Source organism: Gobio gobio (genome assembly GCF_949357685.1).
Source record: "Gobio gobio genome assembly, chromosome: 25".
NCBI lineage: Eukaryota > Metazoa > Chordata > Actinopteri > Cypriniformes > Gobionidae > Gobio > Gobio gobio.
In genome coordinates, this window is record NC_137121.1 from 37054026 (window position 1) to 37080896 (window position 26871).

At 44.5% G+C, this 26871-nt stretch overlaps 1 protein-coding gene across 1 annotated transcript in view; it reads right to left on the minus strand.

The window, feature by feature from the left end:
• LOC307121543 (uncharacterized protein) overlaps positions 1-26871 on the minus strand; it is a 33671-nt gene that overhangs the window by 5438 nt on the left and 1362 nt on the right. Inside the window, exons 2-3 of the mRNA XM_079809153.1 lie at positions 26436-26511; positions 6519-6667 (exon numbers count right to left, since the gene is read on the minus strand). Coding sequence (XP_079665279.1) covers positions 6519-6667; positions 26436-26503 — 217 coding nt within the window. The 5' untranslated portion in view covers positions 26504-26511. The remainder of the gene's footprint in view (positions 1-6518; positions 6668-26435; positions 26512-26871) is intronic.

Genomic DNA, 26871 nt, shown 5'->3' on the forward strand with positions numbered 1-26871 from the left:
CACAGAGCGGGGTCAGCGCATGCTGAGGGTCACAGAGCGGGGTCAGCACATGCTGAGGGTCACAGAGCGGGGTCAGCGCATGCTGAGGGTCACAGAGCGGGGTCAGCGCATGCTGAGGGTCACAGAGCGGGGTCAGCGCATGCTGAGGGTCACAGAGCGGGGTCAGCACATGCTGAGGGTCACAGAGCGGGGTCAGCGCATGCTGAGGGTCACAGAGCGGGGTCAGCACATGCTGAGGGTCACAGAGCGGGGTCAGCACATGCTGAGGGTCACAAAGCGGGGTCAGCACATGCTGAGGGTCACAGAGCGGGGTCAGCGCATGATGAGGGTCACAGAGCGGGGTCAGCGCATGCTGAGGGTCACAGAGCGGGGTCAGCGCATGCTGAGGGTCACAGAGCGGGGTCAGCACATGCTGAGGGTCACAGAGTGGGGTCAGCGCATGATGAGGGTCACAGAGCGGGGTCAGCGCATGCTGAGGGTCACAGAGCGGGGTCAGCGCATGCTGAGGGTCACAGAGCGGGGTCAGCGCATGCTGAGGGTCACAGAGCGGGGTCAGCACATGCTGAGGGTCACAGAGCGGGGTCAGCGCATGATGAGGGTCACAGAGCGGGGTCAGCGCATGCTGAGGGTCACAGAGCGGGGTCAGCGCATGCTGAGGGTCACAGAGCGGGGTCAGCGCATGATGAGGGTCACAGAGCGGGGTCAGCGCATGCTGAGGGTCACAGAGCGGGGTCAGCGCATGCTGAGGGTCACAGAGCGGGGTCAGCACATGCTGAGGGTCACAGAGCGGGGTCAGCGCATGCTGAGGGTCACAGAGTCAAGAGCTCCAGACCTCCAAACTTCTGTGGCCTTCAGATGAGCTCAAGAACAGTGTGTAGAGCTTCATGGAATGGGTTTCCATGGCCGAGCAGCTCATCCAAGCCTCACATCACCAAGAGCAATGCAAAGCGTGGGATGCAGTGGGGTAAAGTGCGCCGCCACTGGACTCTAGAGCAGTGGAGACGTGTTCTCTAAATGTCACCAATCACGCTTCTCTGTCTGACAATCCCATGGACGAGTCTTGGTTTGGCATTTGCCAGGAGAACAGGACTCACCTGACTGCATTGTGCCAAGTGTAAAGTTTGGTGGAGTGGGGATTATGGGGTGGGGTTGTTTTTCAGGGGTTAGTTCCAGTGAAAGGAACTCTAAAATCTTCACCAAGACATTTTGGACAATTTCATGCTCCCAACTTTGTGGGAACAGTTTAGGGATGTGTGTGTGTGGAGGGGGGGGGGGGGGGGTCTATTTTGCACTCTTGATATTTTAGAGTGTCACCCCTTCATTGCGGTGCACTTTTTTCTGCACAGTGACTGAATTGTAGTTTGTACCACCAAAAGTTTCTCTGAGTTTTCGTATTTCCCATTCATTTCCTATGTCGGTCAGTTTGACAGAGAAGGAAAACCAATGTGACAATTTTTCTCATGACCCTTTAACATATTCGAATCCTGTGCATGATTTTTTGGTGTGTTCACATACAAAAGTCACCAAGTTTCATCCCATTCCGATGAAGCAAACAAGTTAAAATGTCAAAACGTAAAAGTTGTCGGTCATTTTTTTGTCTAATGGTGCGTTCATAACAGATGCGAATGAAGCGAATAAATCATGCTATTAGCGCATAGTTGGACGCTTGAACATTTTAACTTGTTTGCTTCATCACACACTTTCTATAAAGTATGAAGATGTATCTACAGGTCCGGGTATCCACATATGATTCTGTCCTCATTATTGTCACTACTAGAGCAAGCTCCTGATTGGTTAACGCGGCGCGAATATCCGCCAAAGTTCAAACTTTTCAACTCGCGTCATTCGCGTGAATCGTGCCGCAGAATGTCTATTCGCATCTTTGCATTGACTTAACATGTAAATCACTTGCGCAATTGCTTCATTCGCTTCCGGTGTGAACGCATCATAAGAACATAAACAGCACCAACTGGGTTTGCAACTTGTATTTATGGTGATTACGACATGAATGAATGAACCTATCGGTCTGACAAATGGTCCCGCTCCAAAAAGCCATTGGGAAAAAACAATAACACCAATATTGCTATGATAGGCCAATCAAACAAACACACTGGAACCCCTATGGAGCAGAAATTACACACTGCAGCTTTAAATTAAGATGTTGAGATGTAGCCATAATGCTAACTTCCACAAACATTGGCTAAAAAGCCACACAAAAAGATTTTTCTTTACCATTCATAGACACAATGGCTGAATCCGAGATCGCCCCTAAACCCTCAATCACTATTCCCTACTTTAGTCCACTAATGGTTTTGGACACCACTACAAACGGCTGTCCCCTCAAATAGTGCCCTATTGAGGGTATAGGGGGCGATTTCGGATTCAGCCGAGGTCTTTCACAGAGACAGATATGATTTCTCAGGACATCTTTGAGTGATATCTGTCATTGGTTGGGCAAACATGTAGCCCCGCCCCAAACTCACACCATTGGTTGGCCCTCAGTTTGAGTGTTTCCACCATTTTAAGAACTGTTTATCATAAAAATAAGTTACTTTAGCTTTAAAAGTGTGTTTTATTTTAATAGAACCAAAGTCAAATAGCTGGACTTTCATTAGTCAAATCAGTAGATGTTTCAGGGATTAATTCATTCCCTGTGCGTGGCCAGATATCAGCAACTCTTCTAATGTCTCTACTGATGGAAACTTAGATTGGACCTCTTCTGCACAGCGTGATAACGCCACACAAACACCCCTCCAATCCCAGCTGGATCAAACAAACCCATTCCAGCTCAGCACCAGCCATTAAAAAGCGGTTTGACCTCCCAGCTACAAAGGCAAACTCATTCTACTGTGATCTGCTGGCAGTAAAAACTATTAGGGCTTGTAATAAAGCACTATAAGCGCTTCTTATTGGTTATGCACTATTAATTTGCTATAATTGCTTTTGGTGATAGGCTAGCTTTGATTACTGAGGGAGTAGTCCTTTAGCGAAGGGAGGATTTTAATGAAGAAACCATCTGGAGTTTGACAGCAGAGGTGCACACACACACACACACACACAATTATATATGCAACATATACCAACACAATCCTGGGGTAAGAAACACTGTAGGAGACACTGATTTGTATCATGAGACACAATGTGCCTTTCTCTACATAACCTGCATTCATGTATTACAGCGACTCAAGGGGGCGATAGAGTTACCCTAAAATTGAGGAGCTTGCTATAAACAAACTGACAGCTTAACTAACTTAAATTTGCTCCTGAAGGTGTGCTGTGGTATCTGGCACCAAGATGTTAGCAGCAGGTCCTTTAAGTCCTGATCGGACCCCACGGGCATCAATGAGCCTCTGCCGCCCATGACCCTGTGGCCGGTTCTCCACTGGTCCTCCATGACCCTGTGGCCGGTTCTCCACTGGTCCTCCATGACCCTGTGGCCGGTTCTCCACTGGTCCTTCATGACCCTGTGGCCGGTTCTCCACTGGTCCTTCATGACCCTGTGGCCGGTTCTCCACTGGTCCTCCATGACCCTGTGGCCGGTTCTCCACTGGTCCTCCATGACCCTGTGGCCGGTTCTCCACTGGTCCTCCATGACCCTGTGGCCGGTTCTCCACTGGTCCTTCATGACCCTGTGGCCGGTTCTCCACTGGTCCTCCATGACCCTGTGGCCGGTTCTCCACTGGTCCTCCATGACCCTGTGGCCGGTTCTCCACTGGTCCTCCATGACCCTGTGGCCGGTTCTCCACTGGTCCTCCATGACCCTGTGGCCGGTTCTCCACTGGTCCTCCATGACCCTGTGGCCGGTTCTCCACTGGTCCTCCATGACCCTGTGGCCGGTTCTCCACTGGTCCTTCATGACCCTGTGGCCGGTTCTCCACTGGTCCTTCATGACCCTGTGGCCGGTTCTCCACTGGTCCTCCATGACCCTGTGGCCGGTTCTCCACTGGTCCTCCATGACCCTGTGGCCAGTTCTCCACTGGTCCTTCATGACCCTGTGGCCGGTTCTCCACTGGTCCTTCATGACCCTGTGGCCGGTTCTCCACTGGTCCTTCATGACCATGTGGCCGGTTCTCCACTGGTCCTTCATGACCCTGTGGCCGGTTCTCCACTGGTCCTCCATGACCCTGTGGCCGGTTCTCCACTGGTCCTCCATGACCCTGTGGCCGGTTCTCCGCTGGTCCTCCATGACCCTGTGGGCGGTTCTCCACTGGTCCTTCATGACCCTGTGGCCGGTTCTCCACTGGTCCTTCATGACCCTGTGGCCGGTTCTCCACTGGTCCTCCATGACCCTGTGGCCGGTTCTCCGCTGGTCCTCCATGACCCTGTGGGCGGTTCTCCACTGGTCCTTCATGACCATGTGGCCGGTTCTCCACTGGTCCTCCATGACCCTGTGGCCGGTTCTCCACTGGTCCTTCATGACCCTGTGGCCGGTTCTCCACTGGTCCTTCATGACCCTGTGGCCGGTTCTCCACTGTTCCTTCATGACCCTGTGGCCGGTTCTCCACTGGTCCTCCATGACCCTGTGGCCGGTTCTCCACTGTTCCTTCATGACCCTGTGGCCGGTTCTCCACTGGTCCTCCATGACCCTGTGGCCGGTTCTCCACTGGTCCTTCATGACCCTGTGGCCGGTTCTCCACTGGTCCTTCATGACCCTGTGGCCGGTTCTCCACTGGTCCTCCATGACCCTGTGGCCGGTTCTCCACTGGTCCTTCATGACCCTGTGGCCGGTTCTCCACTGGTCCTTCATGACCCTGTGGCCGGTTCTCCACTGGTCCTCCATGACCCTGTGGCCGGTTCTCCACTGGTCCTTCATGACCCTGTGGCCGGTTCTCCACTGGTCCTCCATGACCCTGTGGCCGGTTCTCCACTGGTCCTTCATGACCCTGTGGCCGGTTCTCCACTGGTCCTTCATGACCCTGTGGCCGGTTCTCCGCTGGTCCTTCATGACCCTGTGGCCGGTTCTCCACTGGTCCTTCATGACCCTGTGGCCGGTTCTCCACTGGTCCTTCATGACCCTGTGGCCGGTTCTCCACTGGTCCTTCATGACCCTGTGGCCGGTTCTCCACTGGTCCTTCATGACCCTGTGGCCGGTTCTCCACTGGTCCTTCATGACCCTGTGGCCGGTTCTCCACTGGTCCTTCATGACCCTGTGGCCGGTTCTCCACTGGTCCTCCATGACCCTGTGGCCGGCTCTCCACTGGTCCTTCATGACCCTGTGGCCGGTTCTCCACTGGTCCTCCATGACCCTGTGGCCGGTTCTCCACTGGTCCTTCATGACCCTGTGGCCGGTTCTCCACTGGTCCTTCATGACCCTGTGGCCGGTTCTCCACTGGTCCTTCATGACCCTGTGGCCGGTTCTCCACTGGTCCTTCATGACCCTGTGGCCGGTTCTCCACTGGTCCTTCATGACCCTGTGGCCGGTTCTCCACTGGTCCTTCATGACCCTGTGGCTGGTTCTCCACTGGTCCTTCATGACCCTGTGGCTGGTTCTCCACTGGTCCTTCATGACCCTGTGGCCGGTTCTCCACTGGTCCTTCATGACCCTGTGGCCGGTTCTCCACTGGTCCTTCCTTGAGCACTTTTGATAGAGACTGACCACTGCAGACCGGGAACACCCCACAAGAGCTGCAGTTTTGGAGATGCTCTGACCCAACACAATCTGGCCCTTGTCAAACTCTCTCAAATCCTTACGCTTGCCCATTTTTCCTGCTTCTAACACATCAACTCTGAGGACAAAATGTTCACTTGCTGCCTAATATATCCCACCCACTAACAGATCATCAGTGTTATTCACTTCACCGGTCATAATGTTATGCCTGATCAGTGTATTTAGGCTATATTTAACTTGAATCATGCACTAGAGCTGCTTTTGTATGTTTGACTGAAATAAAAAAGATTTGGTGTTGAGAAAGGGTCCGTCAGTGATGGTGAAATGGACTTCGGTTGCATTATTACACCATCAGATGCGGCAAAAAAGACACATTTTGATTTGATTTCATGAGGTCTTGATGATGTCATAAAGAGGACCTATTCTGCTTTTTTAGAGTTATTCTCTATATCAGTGTTTCTGAGCTCCTGATACGCCTCCATTGTAGTCGTTCCGGGAACCAACGCGTCACAATATTCCTCATTTAAATAATTAATATTAGTATTGTGTTGAAACTGGCACTAAGGGGCCCAAAGTGTGCCAAGAAAACATCCCCCACACCATTACACCACCACCACCAGCCTGCACGGTGGTAACAAAGCATGATGGATCCATGTTCTCATTCTGTTTACGCCAAATTCTGACTCACCAATCACAACACACCGCTCCAGCTGACCAATCAGAGCACAGTGTGCTTTTCAGAAGGAGGGGCTTCAAAAAGACAGAGCATTACTGACAGACTGGGAAGAGAGGAGCCGCAACAATGCAGAATATGAGGAGATAATCAACAATACAGCAGGAAAACCTGCTCTAGAAGAGCCAGAACACACAGCAAGAGTTTGTGAAGGGCAGAATATGAAAGATGTCTTACGCTGGGTTCCTCTGCTCCTGGACTTGTGTTTGCTCTGAGCTTTTTCTCTGCTTTGCCTCAGGGCTGGAGAAGACGAAGCGGGAGATGAACACGTCCGTCCAAAGGGCGCAAAGTCACACGGGATCGGGACATGTTGATAATCGAAAACCCTGAAAATGAAAGAAAGAAACAGAAAGATTTTCTTTCACAATGCTCTGAAGGCATGGTTATTATCGGCAGGCTCTGGCCTACTTCCTGTTCCGCGACGGAGGAACATCACAGATAATTATGCACGGATACACACATTAGCGGCACGGCTTTATACGCTCGGCGTGCTGCGAACATCTCCGGCTGAACTCCGCAACAAAGAGCTTTCTCAAAAACTGCAGCGTTTTTATTTAAAGATTAGCCGTGTCTATGAAACAGGAGACTTTTCCCATCATGCCCTGGGGCCTGTGACCGGAGTGAGATATCAGCAGATGAGAGATCTTCTCGTGTCAGGAGCGTGATGGAGCGCGCAATTAAGAAAACCGAGAACGAGAACAGAGCCCTACAGAATTGAAACATCATAATTACAAGAATGCCTTTGACTCGCTGCACAAAATGTACACAAAATGACGGAGAAACAAGAGGGGATGGAGTCAAACCTCCGTCTGGAGTGTGTGCACCGCTACGCCATGGCTCCACAACGGCTCATACACTCTCTCAGCGGAGGAAATGGGATCACACGCCACACGGAGAGGTCTCTTAAAACTAATGAGATTTTGTTGTAAAGTGACAGGCTGATCTTTCAGACAAGCTTCATTATCCAGAGCTCAGTCGCTGTCTGACGGCTCACAGGAGAGAGAGAGAGAGAGAGAGAGAGAGAGAGAGAGAGAGAGAGAGAGAGAGAGAGAGAGAGAGAGAGAGAGAGAGAGAGAGAGAGAGAGAGAGCGGCAGGCGCATCTGAATCAAACGCCAGTTTATCAACGCTCACTCATGTTCCTTTGGACAGATATCAGCTCTCATTTCATTGCAAAGCTGTTCAATAAATTGTAGAACAGCAGGAGCCATAAAGACACAGCAATGATATCTCTCTTCATGAGCTCTAGCTTTATGAACACATCTAATTGTCATGACACATTCTGATCCATCATTGCATCTCGCAGAACTTGTCATTAGCAGTGTTCATTTTGACAGCAAATTTAGTTTTAGTCATAGTCTTTTGACTAAAATGCCATTTAGTTTTAGTCATATTTTAGTCGCCTGAATTGTTTTTAGTTTTAGTCTAGTTTTAGTCTCCAAAAATCTAATGAGTTTAGTTAAATTGTAATACATTAAGCATTTAAGCGTCACATAACCGACTGTCACTTGAACTGACATTTTGACATCATTTTGTTTTTGACATAAAAAATACACGAAAGAGCTCAATTCACTTTTTTGTTTGTTTTTTAAAAGCATCTATATAGTTTTTATAAATTTGTATTTCTGTTTTAGTCAGTAGGCCATATCAGGTTAAGATAAAGCTTCAAATAAGTTTGTTTATTTTTTTAACTTCAGTTAACATTTATTTAATTTCAAGTAATGAAGATTTTTTTAAATGGTTTTAGTGAACTATTGTAACCCTGATACTTTATTGAATATGTGTCAAATACTGGTCTTTCCTCCTGACTATAAATTAAATGGGAATGTAATTAAATGCAGTTTATTGTGTAAGCAAAAATGAATATATAATGCGTGACTTTTAATTATAAACAAGCTGGAAATACACCAGGACTCTTATTTTGAAATGTCTACGCGTCTGTTGCAGTTGCAGGAGCTCATTCAAGTTCAGGAGATCAAATATGCATTGTTACAATCGTCTAAAACACATTACTATATAAACATCATAAAGTAAATGGTGTTTTGCATACCACTAATGCGTACTAATGCATTATTCATCAGCATTAGTTCATAAACACTGGTCTGTCATAAATGTGTGTTATTGATTGAGCCGCTCTGGAGCTGGATTGGGGGTGTGTGTGTGTGTGTGTGTTATTGATTGTGAGCCGCTCTGGAGCTGGATTGTGTGTGTGTGTGTGTGTGTGTGTGTGTGTGTGTGTGTGTGTGTGTGTGTGTGTGTGTGTGTGTGTGTGTGTGTGTGTGTGTGTGTGTGTGTGTGTGTGTGTGTTATTGATTGAGCCGCTCTGGAGCTGGATTGTGTGTGTGTGTGAGCCGTGTTTTCCAGAGGTTAGATCAGTTCAGATCAAATGTGTTCATCTGTTACTCAGGACATCAGTTCTGACCCCATCTCTGCCCTAATCCACCCTCACTAACATTTACATCTCGCTTTTATTTGGTGACGAAAATGACAGTAAGTTTTCGTCATAGTTTTTGTCATCCAACACTAGTTTTTATTTAGTTATCGTCTCGTTCTCGTCAGTGAAAAAAGGTTGTTGATGAAAATTATGACGAAAATGATTCGTCAACGAAATGAACTCTGGTCATTAGCGCATCTGTTTGCTGTGTAAATGACTGCAGGACAGCGCTGGATATGGGGACGTGGTGTAAATGTGAAACTGCTCGCTTGTCCTCCGTGTGTTTGACATGATTGATTCTCTCCCTGAGGTCATTCAGATTGATTAATTCAGATTGAGTGTGCACGCAGGGGGAAAGTGGATTCGCTGAGAGGAATGGGGATCACAGAAGCGGGATGGAGGTTAATGGAGTGGAAGGAAATCTTTTGCTATTTCAGCACAGTTAAAAATCAAAACATGGGCATTTCAGACGAACAGGAAAACAACTGCAAGCCCCAGAAGTGAACAACACTGCTGCATCCACACAACTGAAATCTGCCTGTGATGCATGAGCAAGCCTTACAATATGACCTGAGAGATCATAAATAATACTTTATATTAGTATCACAATATGGAGAAACATTCCTGCTGAGCTTTGCTAATGTGCTGAATGTACATGGATGAAAAACATTTAGTCCTGATATGGAATCAGATAGTTATGCAGCTCAGTAACACTCCACAAACCACTTCAGCTCTGTAGCATATTAGGATTGTTTAGGCATTTCTGAATTTAAAAGAGCACCCTACCTACATACACCGGAGTAAATTGATAAAAAGGGTCTAATTTTACAGAAAACACAGTGGTGGAATATTGTATATATTCTATTGTATTTATTCACAATTTTATGATAAACATATATAAAAAGTCTATTTTTTTAATTCATTTGTTATTTGAAAATCTATCATTTTTAATCTCTTTGGTCTATTTCCCTTCAGAAAGTTTCTGTTGATTCCACTAGTTGGCATTAAACAGGGAAAAAATTATCTTCCAAAAACAAGTTATTGAGATGAATCTGTCCAAAATATCTAATAACTCCTCCTCATCTGCATTGATTGACGGCAGCCGCTGGGAAATCCAACAGAAGGCTCCGCCTCCTCAGGTTTGTAAAGGGAGATCTCGGCCTCTGATTGGTCTAGAAGCATGATCGACGTGTCTATAGAGAGCTGAGATACTCAACTTTTCTGACGTATGACGCAATACGTGTGACGTCATCAAAAAAATCGCAGCTAACAAAGACGATGAAAACTAAGGATAATAAGAGTATTTGTTTTGATCTGGACATCGGTGACATATCACAGTGTGGTTTGGCTATGCTTGCTCACACACATGTGAAAATAGTCTCATTTTGAAGAAAACACCCTAAGGAGCGAGCTGATATAGCGTTTGAGGGTAATAGCTACACACGGAGGAAGTGATCCGAACAGGAATATGACTCATGTGTTTGCTTGTTCAAAGGACTCATTTCCATCTTTGTGATTCTTTTGATAATAACGTTACTGTAAAGCATTGGATCGGCGAAATAAACTGCACAGTGACCACATTCTTGAGGTTAAGAGCTTTCATTTGATATATGACTTGTCTATTTTTGGTGAGTTTGTGTGATATAAATATGAAATTTTATATTATTCATATGATTTTCTCAAGAAGGGGTCATTGCGGTGGGGTCAAATTCAGACCTTATTATCTTCTTCTATGTATCATAAATGCAAAAGTGATTGGGTTATCAAGAAAGCTGAGGTTCTAATCTTTCAAACGATACCATATATGTTTTGTGCTGCACAACTTTTCAAATGATTATGATGATGCAATATTGGACCCACGGGTGAGAGCTGAGGTGGTTAATGCAGAACCTAACATGAAATAACAATGACCTGATGTAGTACTTTATCAGAATTTAATATTTTTGCTTGATGTTAATTTCTACACATAAAGTACTTTTTGTACTTTATGTTTCAAGTACGATTTAACATTAATGAAGTGTGAAATAACAATGAACGATATGTATAATACACTAAATTAGATCAATTGTTAATAAACAATTTAATAGCAATTGATGATCATTTCGAGTTTATGATAGCTGATGATTTTAACACATTGGATATGTGAAGTGTTCTCAGCCACAACATCGACTCTAAAGGGGATGATACACAGGGAAACTTTTTACCAATGTTGACCAGCAATGATGCCGTCAACGGGCAACCAGATGAGACCGATCTAAAGTACCCAGATAGAAATGAATTGCTCATTCTTAAAGGGCTAGTTCACCCAAAAATGAAAATTCTGTCATTAATGACTGACCCTCATGTTGTTCGACACCCGTCAGACCTCCGTTCATCTTCAGACACAAATGAAGATATTTTAGCTGAAATTTGATGGCTCTGAAAGGCCTCCATTGGCTCAATGCACTTTACACTCTCAAGACCTATAAAAGGCACTAAAGACGACGTTACAAAGTCCATCTCACTACAGCGGTTCTACAATAACTTTATGGAGGGACGAGAATAGTTTTTGTGCGCAAAAAAACCCTAAATAACGACTTATATAGAGATGACGATTTCAAAACACGGCCTCATGAAGTTTCGAAGCGTTATGAATCAGTGAGTCGATTCAGCGGTTCAGAGCGTTATGAATCAGTGAGTCGATTCAGCAGTTTGAATCGCCAAATTTCAGCAGTTTGACGATTTGACACGCGATCCGAATCATGAATCGACTCACTGATTCATGACGCTTCGAAGCTTCATGATGCCGTGTTTTGAAATCGTCATCACTATATAAGTCGTTATTTAGGGGTTTTTTGCGCACAAAAACTATTCTCCTCACTCCATAAAGTTATTGTAGAGCCACTGTAGTGAGATGGAATTTGTAACTTTAGTCTTTAGTGTCTTTTAAGGGTCTTGAGAGTGTAAAGTGCATTGTGCCAATGGAGGCCTTTCAGAGTCATCAGATTTACACTAAAAAGATGAAGATGAACGGAGGTCTGACGGGTGTCCAACCACATGAGGGTCAGTCATTAATGACAGAATTTTCATTTTTGGGTGAACTAACCCTTTAATGGGAAAGTGCCCGAGCAACATTACTCAAAAAGTTGCCTGTGTATCACCACCTCAAAACAGTAAAATGTGATGGATTGATGGGTTGGTGGCTGGCTGCTGGTTGAATGAACGGCCAGTAGGTTAATTGAAGACTGACTGACTGACTAATTGATTGATTGCTTAATTGGCTGGCTGGTTCATTGATAGAACAATCTGTCTGTTGATTGGTTGACTGACTAACTGATTGGTTGGATAACTGACTGGCTGGTTGGTTGGCAGAACAGTTGGTAGGTTGTTTGGTAGACTGACTGACTGACTCATTGAAAGGTTGGTTTGATGGTTTCTGTCTGGGGCACGGTTAAGCTCAAACCGGTGCGCAACATTTTGGTACGGTTTCCAGGTTGAACGACATGCTTCCTGTAAACGGTGTGCAACGGCGATCGATATATCTATGATCACGCTCGTATTTTGACTTCACTTAGCGGAAGTTATGGCTGAGCTCAGAGATGATCACGTTCGTAAGAAGATTTTCGTGAATCCGGCCCCAGTTTCCACAAATCCCTTCACTTGATTGGGATATTCTCTTTTATTGTGGACGGCAAGGCAGTGACTGTAACATCGAGCGTGTTTTGCAGTATTAAACATGTATTTATACTGATTTCACCAGGCTCTGAAAATTCTTCAAAAAGAGCACAAAGAATGGCCTTCTCAGCTGCCATAGTTGCAACTCTTGTCAAATTTCAGGTTCATTTTCAAATTTCATTTCCAGGTTACACCCCTACTTTTATCGAAGGACATCCTGGGATTTTTAATGACCACAGAGAGTCAGGACCTCGGTTTAACGTCTCTTCTGAAGGACTTGTTATAGTATAGTGTCCCCATCACTATACTGGGGTCTGGGGCGTTAGGACCCACACAGACCACAGGGTGAGCGCCCCCAGCTGGCCTCACTAACACCTCTACCAGGAGCATAATAGTTTTCCCAGTTCGTCTCCCATCCAGGTACTGACCAGGCTCAGCCCTGCTTAGCTTCAGTGGGAAACCAGTCTTGGGCTGCAGGGTGATATGGCTGCTGGTTTACATTTGAAGTAGACTCGGTCAATCGAGGGAGCGAGGGTCTGTCCATATAAACTTCCCTCGTCCACTTCACGAAGTGGAACGCACTTCAAAATGGCGGCGGTGATTCCCCCGAGGAGAAGCGCTTAGGAAAGTTCGCAAGTGAGTGTCTAAGAGTGGAGTGGAACCAAGGGCGTAGGTTTGGTCTCAGCTTTGTATGGAAATGCACCATAGTTTAGGAATGAATACGTCTATGAACGCAGCATTGGTTAGTTGGCGTGTTTGTCTGGCTGGCTGGTTATTAGACCAGTAGACACGTTGATTGGTAGACTTACTAGACTGACTAATAGATTGATTGGTTAATTGGCTGGCTGACTGGTTGGTTTGTTGATAGAACAATCTGTATGTTGATTGGTTGACTGACTAATTGATAGTCTGACTGGCTGTCTGGTTGGTTGATAGAACGATTGGTAGGTTGATGAGTGCACTGATTGAGTGATGAGTTTGTTGGTTAATTAGTAGGTTGTTGGGTTGACTGGCTGATGGATTTGTTGGTTAGTTAGTCTGTGACTGATTGATTGATTTAAGGCAGGGGTGTCCAAAGTCGGTCCTGGAGGGCCACTGTCCTGCAGAGTTTAGCTTCAACTTGCCTCAACACCTGTCTGGAAGTTTCTAGTATGCCTAGTAAGACCTTGATTAGCTGGTTCAGGTGTGTTTAATTGAGGTTGGAGCTAAACTCTGCAGGACAGTGGCCCTTTTTGGCTATATTTTGCTATCACAGACAGATTTCCAAGGTCTCTCTCTTTGCAATCCCCGGTGCTCGTTAAGTATGAGTATAAAAAAGTGTTGTGTAGTATGTGCACTGCTATTACAAAACCACAGATGACCAGAAACCATGTTGTGTAGTGTGATCACCACAGCGATTCAGTGAGTCTTACAGTCCTGTTGAGCTGACTGACTGATTGATGGATTGATTGACTGGCTAACTGAATTATTGACAGGTAAGTTGGTAGGTAGGTTGTGTTTATCACTACAATAAGTCACTCATATACACGTATACCATTAAAGTATTAGTTCACTTTTAAATAAACGTTTACTCACCCCCATGTCATCCAAGATGTCCATGTCTTTCTTTCTGCAGTTGAAAAGAAATTACGATTTTTGATGAAAATATTCCAGGGTTTTTCTTCATATAATGGACTTCAATGGGCTCCAAACGGTTCAAGGTCCAAATGACAGTTTCAGTGCAGCTTCAAAGGGCTTTAAACGATACCAGACGATGAATAAGGGTCTGATCTAGCCAAACCATCAGCTTCTGCGAGAGACCGAGCAGTATTTTCAGACGAACGTGATCATCTCTGAGCTCAGCCATAACTTCCGCTAAATGAGGTCAAAATATGAATGTTGCCATAGATGTGTACGTAGATGCCTCATTAGCGCCTGCACGGATCAGTAGAATGAGGCATCTACGATCGATATATCTATGATCACGCTCGTATTTTGACCTCACTTAGCGGAAGTTATGGCTGAGCTCAGAGATGATCACGTTCGTCTGATAAGGGGTCAATACTGCTCGGTTTCTCGCTGAAGCTGATGGTTTGGCTAGATCAGACCCTTATTCATTGTTTGGTGTCGTTTAAAGCCCTTTGAAGCTGCACTGAAACCTTTGGACCGTGAACCGTTTGGAGCCCATTGAAGTCCATTATATGGAGAAAAACCATGGACTGTTTTCATCCAAAACCTTAATTTCTTTTTGACTGCAGAAAGAAAGACATGGACATCTTGGATGACATGGGGGTGAGTAAATTATCAGCAAAAGTTTATTTAAAAGTGAACTAATCCTTTAACTGAGAAATAACCACATATTATTTAGACTTGTGCAGCTTGAAATATGTAAACCGAATGCGATACATTCATTGTGTTGAGTGAGTGAGTGAGTGAGTGTGTTTTTGAAGGTGTGGTTCAAATAGCATGTTGGTCCCATTCCACTGTTTTATGGGCCTTATGGTTTTCCCTGGATCCAACAGAGTCCAGATAGATTCTCAGATCCGCAGATAGGGAGCTGTAAATTACTTTGCCTCGGAGGGAGATATACGTTAGACTGCAGTGGGATCAGAGCGGGTCAGATTGCCGCTCTAAGCTGCCGGATAGAAGAGTGTTACGATACTGACATCCAGCTCTTAAAATAACCTGCAGATCTGAGCCACAAACACTGTGTCTGAATTTGAGAAGGCCATCACTATTACTGTTGCCCATATTTAGTGATTTAAACCGTAAACCTACGTATTAAACTTCATTGCGCTGCTTGTCCCACACGTTTGTGCTACAGACAGGAATGATCTTCAGATCATGTGGCTGCTTGATAAGTTCATTTTCACTAAATATAAATGTGGGATAAATTATAAATGATTGGCACCCCTACATATTCTAATCTCTCTGAAGTCTATAAGTTCACCGCAGTGAACAGGAACACTTCAGTGATGACTTCCTGTCTCACTGGGCTCTAAATATGAAGTGACACACTCCTACAGTCATCCATCAGACCTGAGAATAGCGTAATGACAAAAGCTTGTTGAGCTGCACATATCATGAAAACACTACAAGATAATAGTGCAATTGTTGTAATACTCATTTCCACTATCTGAGCAATAATTAAGATGTTTAAAGGGGTGACGAATTGAGAAATCAACTTCCCCTTGAGCTTTCAATATATTAAAGGTCATGGTAATATAAGAATATCCTGTAAGTTTCAGAGCTGAAAACTCAAAGAAAAGCTTTTATAGACACCAGACCCAGAAAACGCTCGATCTCAGAATGTGCCTGGCTATGACGTGAGAGTGTAATGAAGCACCGCCTCAACAGAAGAAGAACAACGCCTGATTCTGTAGCCCCGCCCACCCACTCGTGCCACTAATATGACACAGGAGCTAAACCACATCGAATTTCTAAACACACCGCATAAGCTTCACTCGGATTCCGATATTATGAACGCATGGATAAACTTTATTTTTAATGAATATCCAGCTCACGTGGGGAAGACTTTGTGTTTGTTCATTTAACCACGGATTCGTTTGTAAACAAGAGACAGGATTTGCAGACAGGATGAGATTAAACACACTAATGTGAGTAAAACGTGTTTTATATGTGATAGTATTGCATTGTTACAGATCGTATTGATTTTGTGTACGTCTCTAACTGAACATACCTTAGCACGCTGTCACAGGCTGGAGAATCCTTTATTTGAGGTGTTGTTGGTTCATTGCGAATCGGGATCAGACTCGGACATATATGGGTCAGGGCTCGCAAAGCCCATCATCCCGGGGCTATGTGTTTTCCAGACGGGCTACCAAAACTTAAATAGGGAAATAACTCTTTTGACTTGAAGGGCGCGCACACGTGTGTGTGTACGGTTCACACTTATATCCACTGATCGGGCGGGCCAAGTAATAAAAAAATAACATTCCAATCAATCGCAGGTGTATGAGAGAGAAATCAAGAGAAATTTGGTCTCATTTTAAAGAAGACCCGTGGCCGATTTTATGTCCATTTATGAACATTATTTTATATAAAATATATATTTGATAAAACACATTGAACTCAAAAACTGGAAATCCCAATGAAAGCCATGAATCTAAATAAGTTGTGTTCCAAATTTGAGGTTGATATCTCAAAAAATGAGCTTTCAGTGAGAGTTTGTTTGGGCGCAGAGCTAGATTCCCCCATCAGATGTGGCAAAGCTCCACTGGTCAGAGATTGGATTTGGGATTTGCAATACAGTAGGAATTTTCTCTCTCAAATATTACACAAACATGCAAACCACACTCTACATCCATACCATCACACACACACACACACACACACACACACACACACACACGCACACGCACACGCACACACGCACACACACACACACACACATGTTGGGTTTTCATGTTTAATGGGGACTTTCCATAGGCGTAATGGTTTTTATACCGTACATACCGTATATATTCTATCCCCCTACACTGCCCTTGCCCCTAAACCTACCCATCACACACACACACACACACACACACACACACACACACACACACACACACACACACACACACACACACTGCCCCTGCCCCTAAACCTACCCATCACAGGAGACATTCTGCATTTTTACATTTTCAAAAAACATCACTTAGTCTGATTTATAAGATGTTTTCCTCATGGGGACCTAAAAATGTCCGGATATTGCCATCTTTGTGGGGACATTTTGTCCCCATGACGTAAGGATTACCAGTCCACACACACACACACACACACACACACACACACACACACACACACACACACACACACACACACACACACACACACACACACACACACACACACACACACACACACACACACACACACACACACACACACACACACACACACACACACACACACACACACACACACACACACACACACACACACACACACACACACACACACACTATATTGCTTTATAGGCCAAACCTGAGAAAATGTCACCATCTGGTAAAATTTGTAACAAATGTTAATTGTGAAGCCTTGCTAACAGACTGAAAGCCTAACAAAGACCGAATCATTTTATAGTTACGGCACTGAGATTCAAAATTGGGTTTCAATGGGGACATTTTTGTCCTTAAAGTCCTGAGAGGAACCATTTTGTGTTACTATTGTAAAATAGATTTATTAAAGGAAATGGTAAAATTCCAATAAAAATACACACAAAATGTATGCAGTTGGCATTAACACAAAAACTGAAAAAGTCAAAAATGTCCATAGGTGCACAAGTGTTAAATCATCTGGAGATGGTGTCAATCTACCTGGAAGAGGACGTGTGTCTATATTGGTCCCACACACACACACACACATGTTGGGTTTTCATGTTTTATGGGGACTTTCCATAGGTGTAATGGTTTTTATACCGTACATACCGTATATTCTATCCCCCTACACTGCCCCTGCCCCTAAACCTACCCAACACACACACACACACACACACACACACACACACACACACACACACACACACACACACACACACACACACACACACACACACACACACACACACACACACACACACACACACAGCCCCTGCCCCTAAACCTACCCATCACACACACATACACACACACACACACACACACACACACACACACACACACTAAACCTACCCATCACAGGAGACATTCTGCATTTTTACATTTTCAAAAAACATCTAGTCTGATTTATAAGATGTTTTCCTCATGGGGACCAAAAAATGTCCCCACAAGGATGAGGATTTTGGATATTGCCATCTTTGTGGGGACATTTTGTCCCCGTCACGGAGCTTAAACTGGGCCGTGGCTGCAGGACAACGATCCGGAGCACAAACTTAAAATAAACTACAGAACAGTTCATGTTTTGCCATGGACACAGCAGCCCTCTGACCCAAATCCCATCAAAAACCTGTGGGATGGGCTGAAGAAAACCTGCAGATCTGCAGAGATTCTGTATGAAGGAGTGATCTCCTCTGCTCATCAACCTCATGACACATTTTAGGAGCAGATCCAGAGCTGTATGGCAAAGGAAGGCTGCAAAAAGTCTTCAATGAAGGGGTGCCACATATATTCCAGGACAAAACTACTTGACTGTTCACAGTCAGTTTTACTCATATTCACCAATATTTGTGGAGCCCACTGTATGATATGAACTTACATGAACTGCACAATCCAAAAAATCTTGGGTTATTTTTTCAACCCAGCTCCTGGGTCAGACGTAACAACCCAGGGGTTGAGTTATCTATTGCCGGCTTTTTGCGATCTCTTCAGGAGAGAGCAGTGCAGCTCCATCATATTGTTGCATGTCTTTGGTAAAATACAGGTTTGTGTACAGTTTATTTAATCTATAAATTTTTCTGTATATCGTTTAATTTTGTGCAAAGCAACATAAAGGGGCGCGAGTCAGTGTCCCGGTGGTCTTTTCACTGGATGGAAACGCCTGATGGCTTGCATAACATTTTATGATTGTATTCAAAAAGATACAGAATATAAATACTTTCATTTATGTTAAAATATGTTCTCAGAACATGCAGTTGATGTGTTCATATTCATTCAGCTGTTCCTTACAGCATGCAAAGGTTTTATATCGCTAAAGGTTTTTAAATGTGACAAATGTGAATGGTATTTTTGAAAGGGTGCATTTGAAGCGAGCAGCAAAGATGTGCATCCTCGACACGATGGCACCAAGAAAGACCTTTTTATTGTTTAAGTAATCCCCTGTGAATCATTTTATTGCTTTCTTATATGCTTCCAAAGGGAAGAAAATGGGATTGTTAGCCGGAGGCAACATTTTGCACAGTCGAGGGTTAAATTTAGACATTTGTTATTGGACACACACACACACACGCTGGAGAGACGGCTCTGTGCCACATGCTGCCATCCGCGAGTGAGAGGTTTTCTCTTTACACCGAGGATGCACGGCCCTACGGGAGGGCGTTTAAAATGCAGATCGAATCCAGGGGTTGTGTTGAATCCCAGCGCACACTAATGCAGGAACAACAACACACCGCCCGATCTGACCGCAGGCGAGAACCAATGAGACGTCAGATCTTCTGATGAGATTGAAATAGAGAAGAAAGTTCCTGATGTGTGAAAACACTTAACAAGAGGCAAACAAGCCCGGCTGTGTGAGTCATTCGGAGAGAAGACGCCGCTCAAAACCTGTACCATTATGCAGATGAGCGGAGGAAAGTCCTGTCGTGTGTGTGTGTTTAAGTGCTGATGGGAAGCTTAGCAAGGTAAATGAGATTAAATGGACTGTGAAACTGCATTATAGACCTTGTACTTCTTAAAGTGCATTATGGGTAGATAAAGGACATTCAATTTAGTCTACAGGAATATATAAAAGCTATGCAGTTGCTGAAATGTTCTGACCCAAGTCTTGATTACACACTGGTCATTACACACATCCTGCAGAAATCATGCCTGTTTTTCATCTGTTTTCTTTTCTTTTGAATTGATCTTAGTCATGTTTCCCTTGCTCCTCATGTGATCGTGGCTGTATCATGTGGTTCTCTGTTCTGTGTTGTCATTGGTTCACTACTAACAGGTGTGTCTTGTTTAGTCATTAGCCTTCGTGTATATAGTCCTCATGTTCTAGCTTTGTTCATGTATCCGCTGTCGGTGAGTTTAATTCATGGTTCTTCTCAGTCAAGTCTTTGTTTATTCTGTCTACATGTGGATTTATTAAACCACAGTCGGGTTCATAACCGCGCCTTCAGCTTATTTGATGCATATGAAACATTAATTGGCTGCTTTTACAGAATTCGTACTCATATTTGTGTCAAATTTAAGCTGTAAGAGGTTTTAAATCATCCAACGCATAATACTTTTCTAAACTGATTCAATTCTGGTTTTGTGTTACAGACATAAATATCACATAAATGCAACCATGATGAACATACTGCTCTTACAAAAACATTTGAACACTATTGTATGCGCATAATAATAATAATAATAAAAACGTTTATTACAGTTATTCCATGTCTTGCCATTAACTCTTCCCATATTCTCTCATAATTTGTCAGTTGCTTTATTAGGCTGCTGTCACTTTAAGAGCTGACGCACGGATCCATTTCACTGTTACACATGCGTTTTGTTTCTCAACTGTTTACGTTAGGGCTGCTCGATCATGATAAAAATCATAATCACGATTATTTTGGTTAATATTTACAGGTGGGTGATCTGATCAAAGTCATTTTTCATGATATCAGTCATTTTAAATGTCAGTGATATAACACAATTATCGATACTTCAGCAAAGGTTAATTCATGTAAGTAAAAAGACAAGACAAGCGAACAGTCAGCAATACAATAAGAACAAAGAAACTAATTACAAACAAAACCGACAAAAGAGATGTACTAACAGAGGTATTCATATCAGTAATAGCCTACAACAGAAACTGAATAAAATAACCCTGCTGTATACATTAAACATCCACTACTACAGCCTATTCACTCGAGAGCAGTGAGCGATTTCATCTTTGTCTCTTCTTGTGTGAATTAACATTGACAGGTTTATTAGGCTACAGTCACTTTAAGAGCAAACGCACGGATCCAATATACTGATACACACGCGCTCTTTCTCTTGTATCATCGAAATACGATTAATTGCACAGCCCTAGTTAACGTTCACTTAAAACATAACCGACTGTGTTTACGTGAATACTCCCCAAGACCGGCATCCTGAGGGCGGCTTTATGTGTGAGCATAAAATCTGTGGGAATGAGTAAAAGAATGTGCAATACGCGCAATCCAGAGCCGAAATTCAAGCCCTGTGACAGCAACACTATTCATCCGGAGCAAATGAAGCGAGTGAGTGAGGGGAGGTGTGTCACTCGCTGTTGGAGAGATGAGAAAGAGCAGCTGCTATTGTGTCTGTTCTGCAGAAAAGTGAGGATATTTCAGTATCAAAAAATCTACATTTTTGACAGCACTACATTGGACTTTATTCTTTCAGAGGCCTTTTTAAAATATTACTATGTAAAAATGTATATACCGTAAATCCTCTAATATTGGCCTGTATTCCATTAGCGGCCGGGTCTCCAACATTGGCCGGTCTCGCTGTCACCGAAGGTAAATAAAGGCCGGTCTCTAATAGCGACCGGGGCTATTATTAGAACCAACGTTTTTCTGGGCAGGCCTCAACATTATGCTTGCTTGTGATAGTAACATGCAAGTACCACAGGGTACTGGTCATGTCAATCACCCAGACATCCCAAGTCTCCCGCATATTTATAGCGGCTCCCTGATGCCCGCAAATTAGTAAAATTCTCCCGCAATCTAGAGCGAGCGAGCAAGAGCGCGCATGCGAGACACAAACTGTGCACGCGCGCACGGCAGAGAGGGAGAGAGAGAGCGAGAAACCTTACGTGTGTGTGCTGGTGTGCACCAAGCCTGTAGTGCTCCAGTCAGAAATTGAAGCTTTCGGGCCTCGATCGCCCCCCGGTGGCCGGTCCCAGTGTAGCTCCTAAACCCCGCCTCTCCATGTATTTGAATGGGCGCGAGACACACTAAACAATTTAATTACACTTCAAATAATTGTTTCCTAAAGATGGTTTCTGTCATTTTAGGCAGTTTTTATTACAATAATTTCATTTCAAGTGTTCGTTTTTTAAATTTAGTTTTAGTGAGTTATTTGATGCTATAAAAACGGGGAATGTGACGTCATGATTGACAGCTGAGATTGACGGCTTCTCTGAATGAACTTGTCACTGAGGCACTAACAGACTTTTTTCTGGATTTTTGGGAGGAGATTGGAGCTTAAGCTTTAATTTCTACACTTCCATAACTGTTTATTTCACACCAACATAATTAATTGTTCTGCATCTGCGAGAGTGTGGGCGGGCTTTTGATAATCGCGCCTCTACTTCCTGTTCTCTACTGCGCAGACTCGGTCCCAAGATGTCAGCGCCGTGAGCGGGCCTATGAAAGCTTCAACTTTGGTCAGCGGAAGTCAATTAAGTCGCGTTGTCCATATTTTTTTACGGTCTATGGTGTGCACCTAATGAAGCGCATGTAAGACGGAGAGCGTCCTGATTGGCTTGTCTCGGTAAGTCAACCAATCAATTGTCAGTGTGGGCGGGCTTTTATCTCTTCTCCCGAACCGAATTAATCAGTTCAGTGTATTTAGAAACTGGAGCGCCATGGCAGAGGGAGAGTGCCCCAAAAAACGAAAGTATAAAGTATAAACATAATGACAATCTTGCACGCTCTACAGTTTGTAACTAACATGTTATGGTTGAGTTAAACAAGTTTCATTTCATGTGCATATTTTTCAGGTCGGCTAGTTGCCAAGGCTACATGAAAACAACAAACTCCTTAGACCTGTTTAAAGTTGCAATGAAATATAAATAAAAGCAGTTTACATAAATAGTATAAGCAGCTTATGTAAATAGTAAAAGTGATCTACATAATTTTAGGAGAGATACCTCCCTGAAATGACTTTTTTCAGGTTAGGATGTCTGATCACCTCACTCTTGACTCGCACGTGAGACTTCAGTCACCGGGTCCGGTAGGCTAACGTTTACGGCGCGAGGATGAGAACAGACGCGCAGCGGTCAGCGGAACATGAGGAGGACGAAGAGGATCTGTACAATAATGAACTTGTTGTAGAGGCTGGCGCGAGTGATGAGGAGTTTACAGGGAGAGATGAAAAGGAGGAGGAAACTGAGGAGGACGAGGATTAAACAGAATTGGAGGATTTTTTTTTTATAACTTCAAACCAAACGAGACAGGAATGGTTAAACTTTGGAGCGGTAAGGTGTATGTTGCCTTTTGTTATGAATCAATAACCTAATTATCACCGTGTATGGTTAAGTGTTTACAATGCACTACCAGTAGCCTATGTTTGCTACGTTTTTGTTACCATATTTCTACACTGGAATTTAGCCTGAATTACCGGTATTTGTTGTTAATGTTCTGTATGCATACCATAATGTTATGGTAACTGTACGTTTTCAATAAATGAACCTAGTATTTTATAGGTTGAAATAGACGCAAAATCTCATTTTTAGTCATTCTACTGGTAGTTTGATTTGCTCAAATAGAAATTGAGGCCTGCCTCTAATTCTGGCCTCCTTCCAATAAAGGCCTGGACCGCGATGCGCTTGAGTAAAATAAAGGCCCGGGCCTATATTAGAGGATTTACGGTATATTTATTAAAATTCAACCTGCCAAAGTGGCTTGTAGGAGTGACTGCGTTACAGGCCACTGATGAAATACACACGTATTTGGCTGGGGTTAATATAAAGCCCTATATACTATTTACACCGATCCGGCATAACATTATGACCTAATATTGTGTTGGTCACCCCTTTTGCTGCCAAAACACTCCGCTAGACCCCTGAAGGTGTGCTGTGGTCTCTGGCACCAAGATGTTAGCAGCAGATCCTTTAAGTCCTGTAAGTTGTGAGGTGGGACTTGTTTGTTCAGCTCATCCCACAGATGCTCGATTGGATTGAGATCTGGGGAATCTGGAGGACAAGTCAACGCCTCAAACTCGTTGTTGTGCTCCTCAAAGCTTTCCTGAAGCATTTGTGCTTTGTGGCGGCGAATTATCTGCTGAAAGAGCCACAGCCACCAGGGAATACCGTTTCCATGAAAGGCTGGACATGGGCTCAACAATGCTTAGGTAGGTGGTGTGTGTCAAAGTCACATCCACATGATGGAGGACCCAAGGTTTCCCAGCAGAACATTGCCCAAAGCATCACTGCCTCCGCCGCCACGCCTTCTTCCCATAATGCACCTGGTGCCATGTGTTCCCCAGCTAAGCCACACACACACACCCGGCCATCCACTGATGTAGAAGAACACATGATCATCAGACCAGGCCTCCTTCTTCCATTGCTCCGTGGTCCAGTTCTGATGCTCACGTGCCACTGTTGGTGCTCTGGGCGGGGTCAGGGGTCAGCATGGGCACTGGTCAGCGGCTGTGCCGCCCCATACACAACAAACTGAGATGCTCTGTGTATTCTGACCCCTTTCTATCAGAACCAGCATTAACTTCTTGAGCAGTTTGAGCTCCAGTAGCTCGTCTGTTTGATCGGACCACACGTGCATCAATGAGCCTCGGCCGCCCATGACCCTGTGGCCGGTTCTCCACTGGTCCTTCATGACCCTGTGGCCGGTTCTCCACTGGTCCTCCATGACCCTGTGGCCGGTTCTCCACTGGTCCTCCATGACCCTGTGGCCGGTTCTCCACTGGTCCTCCATGACCCTGTGGCCGGTTCTCTACTGGTCCTCCATGACCCTGTGGCCGGTTCTCCACTGGTCCTTCATGACCCTGTGGCCGGTTCTCCACTGGTCCTTCATGACCCTGTGGCCGGTTCTCCACTGGTCCTCCATGACCCTGTGGCCGGTTCTCCACTGGTCCTCCATGACCCTGTGGCCGGTTCTCCACTGGTCCTTCATGACCCTGTGGCCGGTTCTCCACTGGTCCTTCATGACCCTGTGGCTGGTTCTCCACTGGTCCTTCATGACCCTGTGGCCGGTTCTCCACTGGTCCTTCATGACCCTGTGGCCGGTTCTCCACTGGTCCTTCATGACCCTGTGGCCGGTTCTCCACTGGTCCTTCATGAGCCTGAGGCCGGTTCTCCACTGGTCCTTCCTTGAGCACTTTTGATAGAGACTGACCACTGCAGACCGGGAACACCCCACAAGAGCTGCAGTTTTGGAGATGCTCTGACCCAACACAATCTGGCCCTTGTCTAACTCGCTCAAATCCTTACGCTTGCCCATTTTTCCTGCATCTAACACATCAACTCTGAGGACAAAATGTTCACTTGCTGCCTAATATATCCCACCCACTAACAGGAGATGAAGAGATCATCAGTGTTATTCACTTCACCGGTCATAATGTTATGCCTGATCTGTGCATATATATAAGAGAGAGAGAGATTTTGCAATAAGCAATGTAATCAACATGTGTAAATCAATAGTTTTATATTGTCATCCGCAATGCACCCACATTAAAGCCGTTAAGTACTAGGGCTGTCAAAATGGCTGAAAGCTTAAATATTGCTAACATCTGAATTATATTTGAATTTAAAAGACATAATTTCAGTCGGGGGGAAACGCTTTTGGCTTGACTCCTGAGGCCACAAGAGGCCGCAATGAGCAAAACATGAACGCACCGCATTTAACTGCTTATTACAACCGGCTGTACAAGAGTGCATAACATTTAAACTAACATTCAAAAATCAAATATGATTCCATAAATTGCATAAATAATTATGAACAAAACAGCATCCTGCATAATTTAATACAAAGAGCCAAAGCGCCGACCACACAGACAGCATTTAAAAACCCCTACAAAGTCTGTTTTTTAAAAGTTTAACTTCTTTTAACTTTACATGGTAACTCGTCTTGTGCGAGTGCAACGTCAAAGATGTCCGTCTAGCGCATGTTTACATAGAAAGCAATGGAAAAGCAGCGCAGGAAATCATTCTGTGTGTGAACGGTTTGGTCACGGGCTAACAAAACATTAAAACGCACCTCTTACATCATCATCATCGCCGCATCTCGAGCGCCACTGGTAAAGATGCCTGACGCACAGATGCACTTTTTGCATTTAAATGTGGAATTTCATTTTAAATGCACAAGTTTTGTGTCCTATTTTTCAAATACGCTTGTGCTTCAGATCATCTTGTTGCTGGCTGGATTGATTCATGGCTTATAACTCTCTAACGAAGACTTTTTAAAATGCCCATGGGAAAAAATGAGCGGGAACCAAGGCCACTGAAAAAGTGGGCAATAAATCTGCCGACTGGCCCAGACCTTATACCCATAGTCAGACGTTTGGCTGTGTGAGACAAGGTTTAACAATACTTGTCCAGTCTAGCTCACAGCTATCAAACACACACGGAAATGGATGTTGGCGAGGAATGAAAGGAGATGGAGAGACAAGAGAAGGAGACAATCACAGTGAGCAGATGTTTCACATGACGCGAGTTGTGAAGCACGCCTGTGAGAAATGAGAAATGTGTGTACCTGTACGGTTCGCTTCGAGGCCGCTTCATCCCGGGTCTCTGTTTGGAGCTTCGCAAAACACCCGTCATTCTCTCGTCTAAACCAGAAAGACACAACAATGAGCTGAATAATACAACAGCACTCCTCCTGACACACACACACACACACTGCCTCTCACTGAGCTGTGTCTGAAGAAGTAAAAATGTTGTGGTGAAAATAGACACGATATCTTTTTAGAGACAACGGAAATTGTCGAATATATTTAAAGTAACACAGGCTCATTGTTTCATTGTGAGTATGTACAGAAATGCCGTTGTTATTACCCAACATCTGTTGCTTGGGTAGAGTTAATCATCTGTGTTTCTCAAGATTAATATCTCTGTCACTGCTCAGTGCACTTTCACCACAAACGCATCATTGTCCTAGTGATATAGGCCATTTAACAAGTAATGACTAA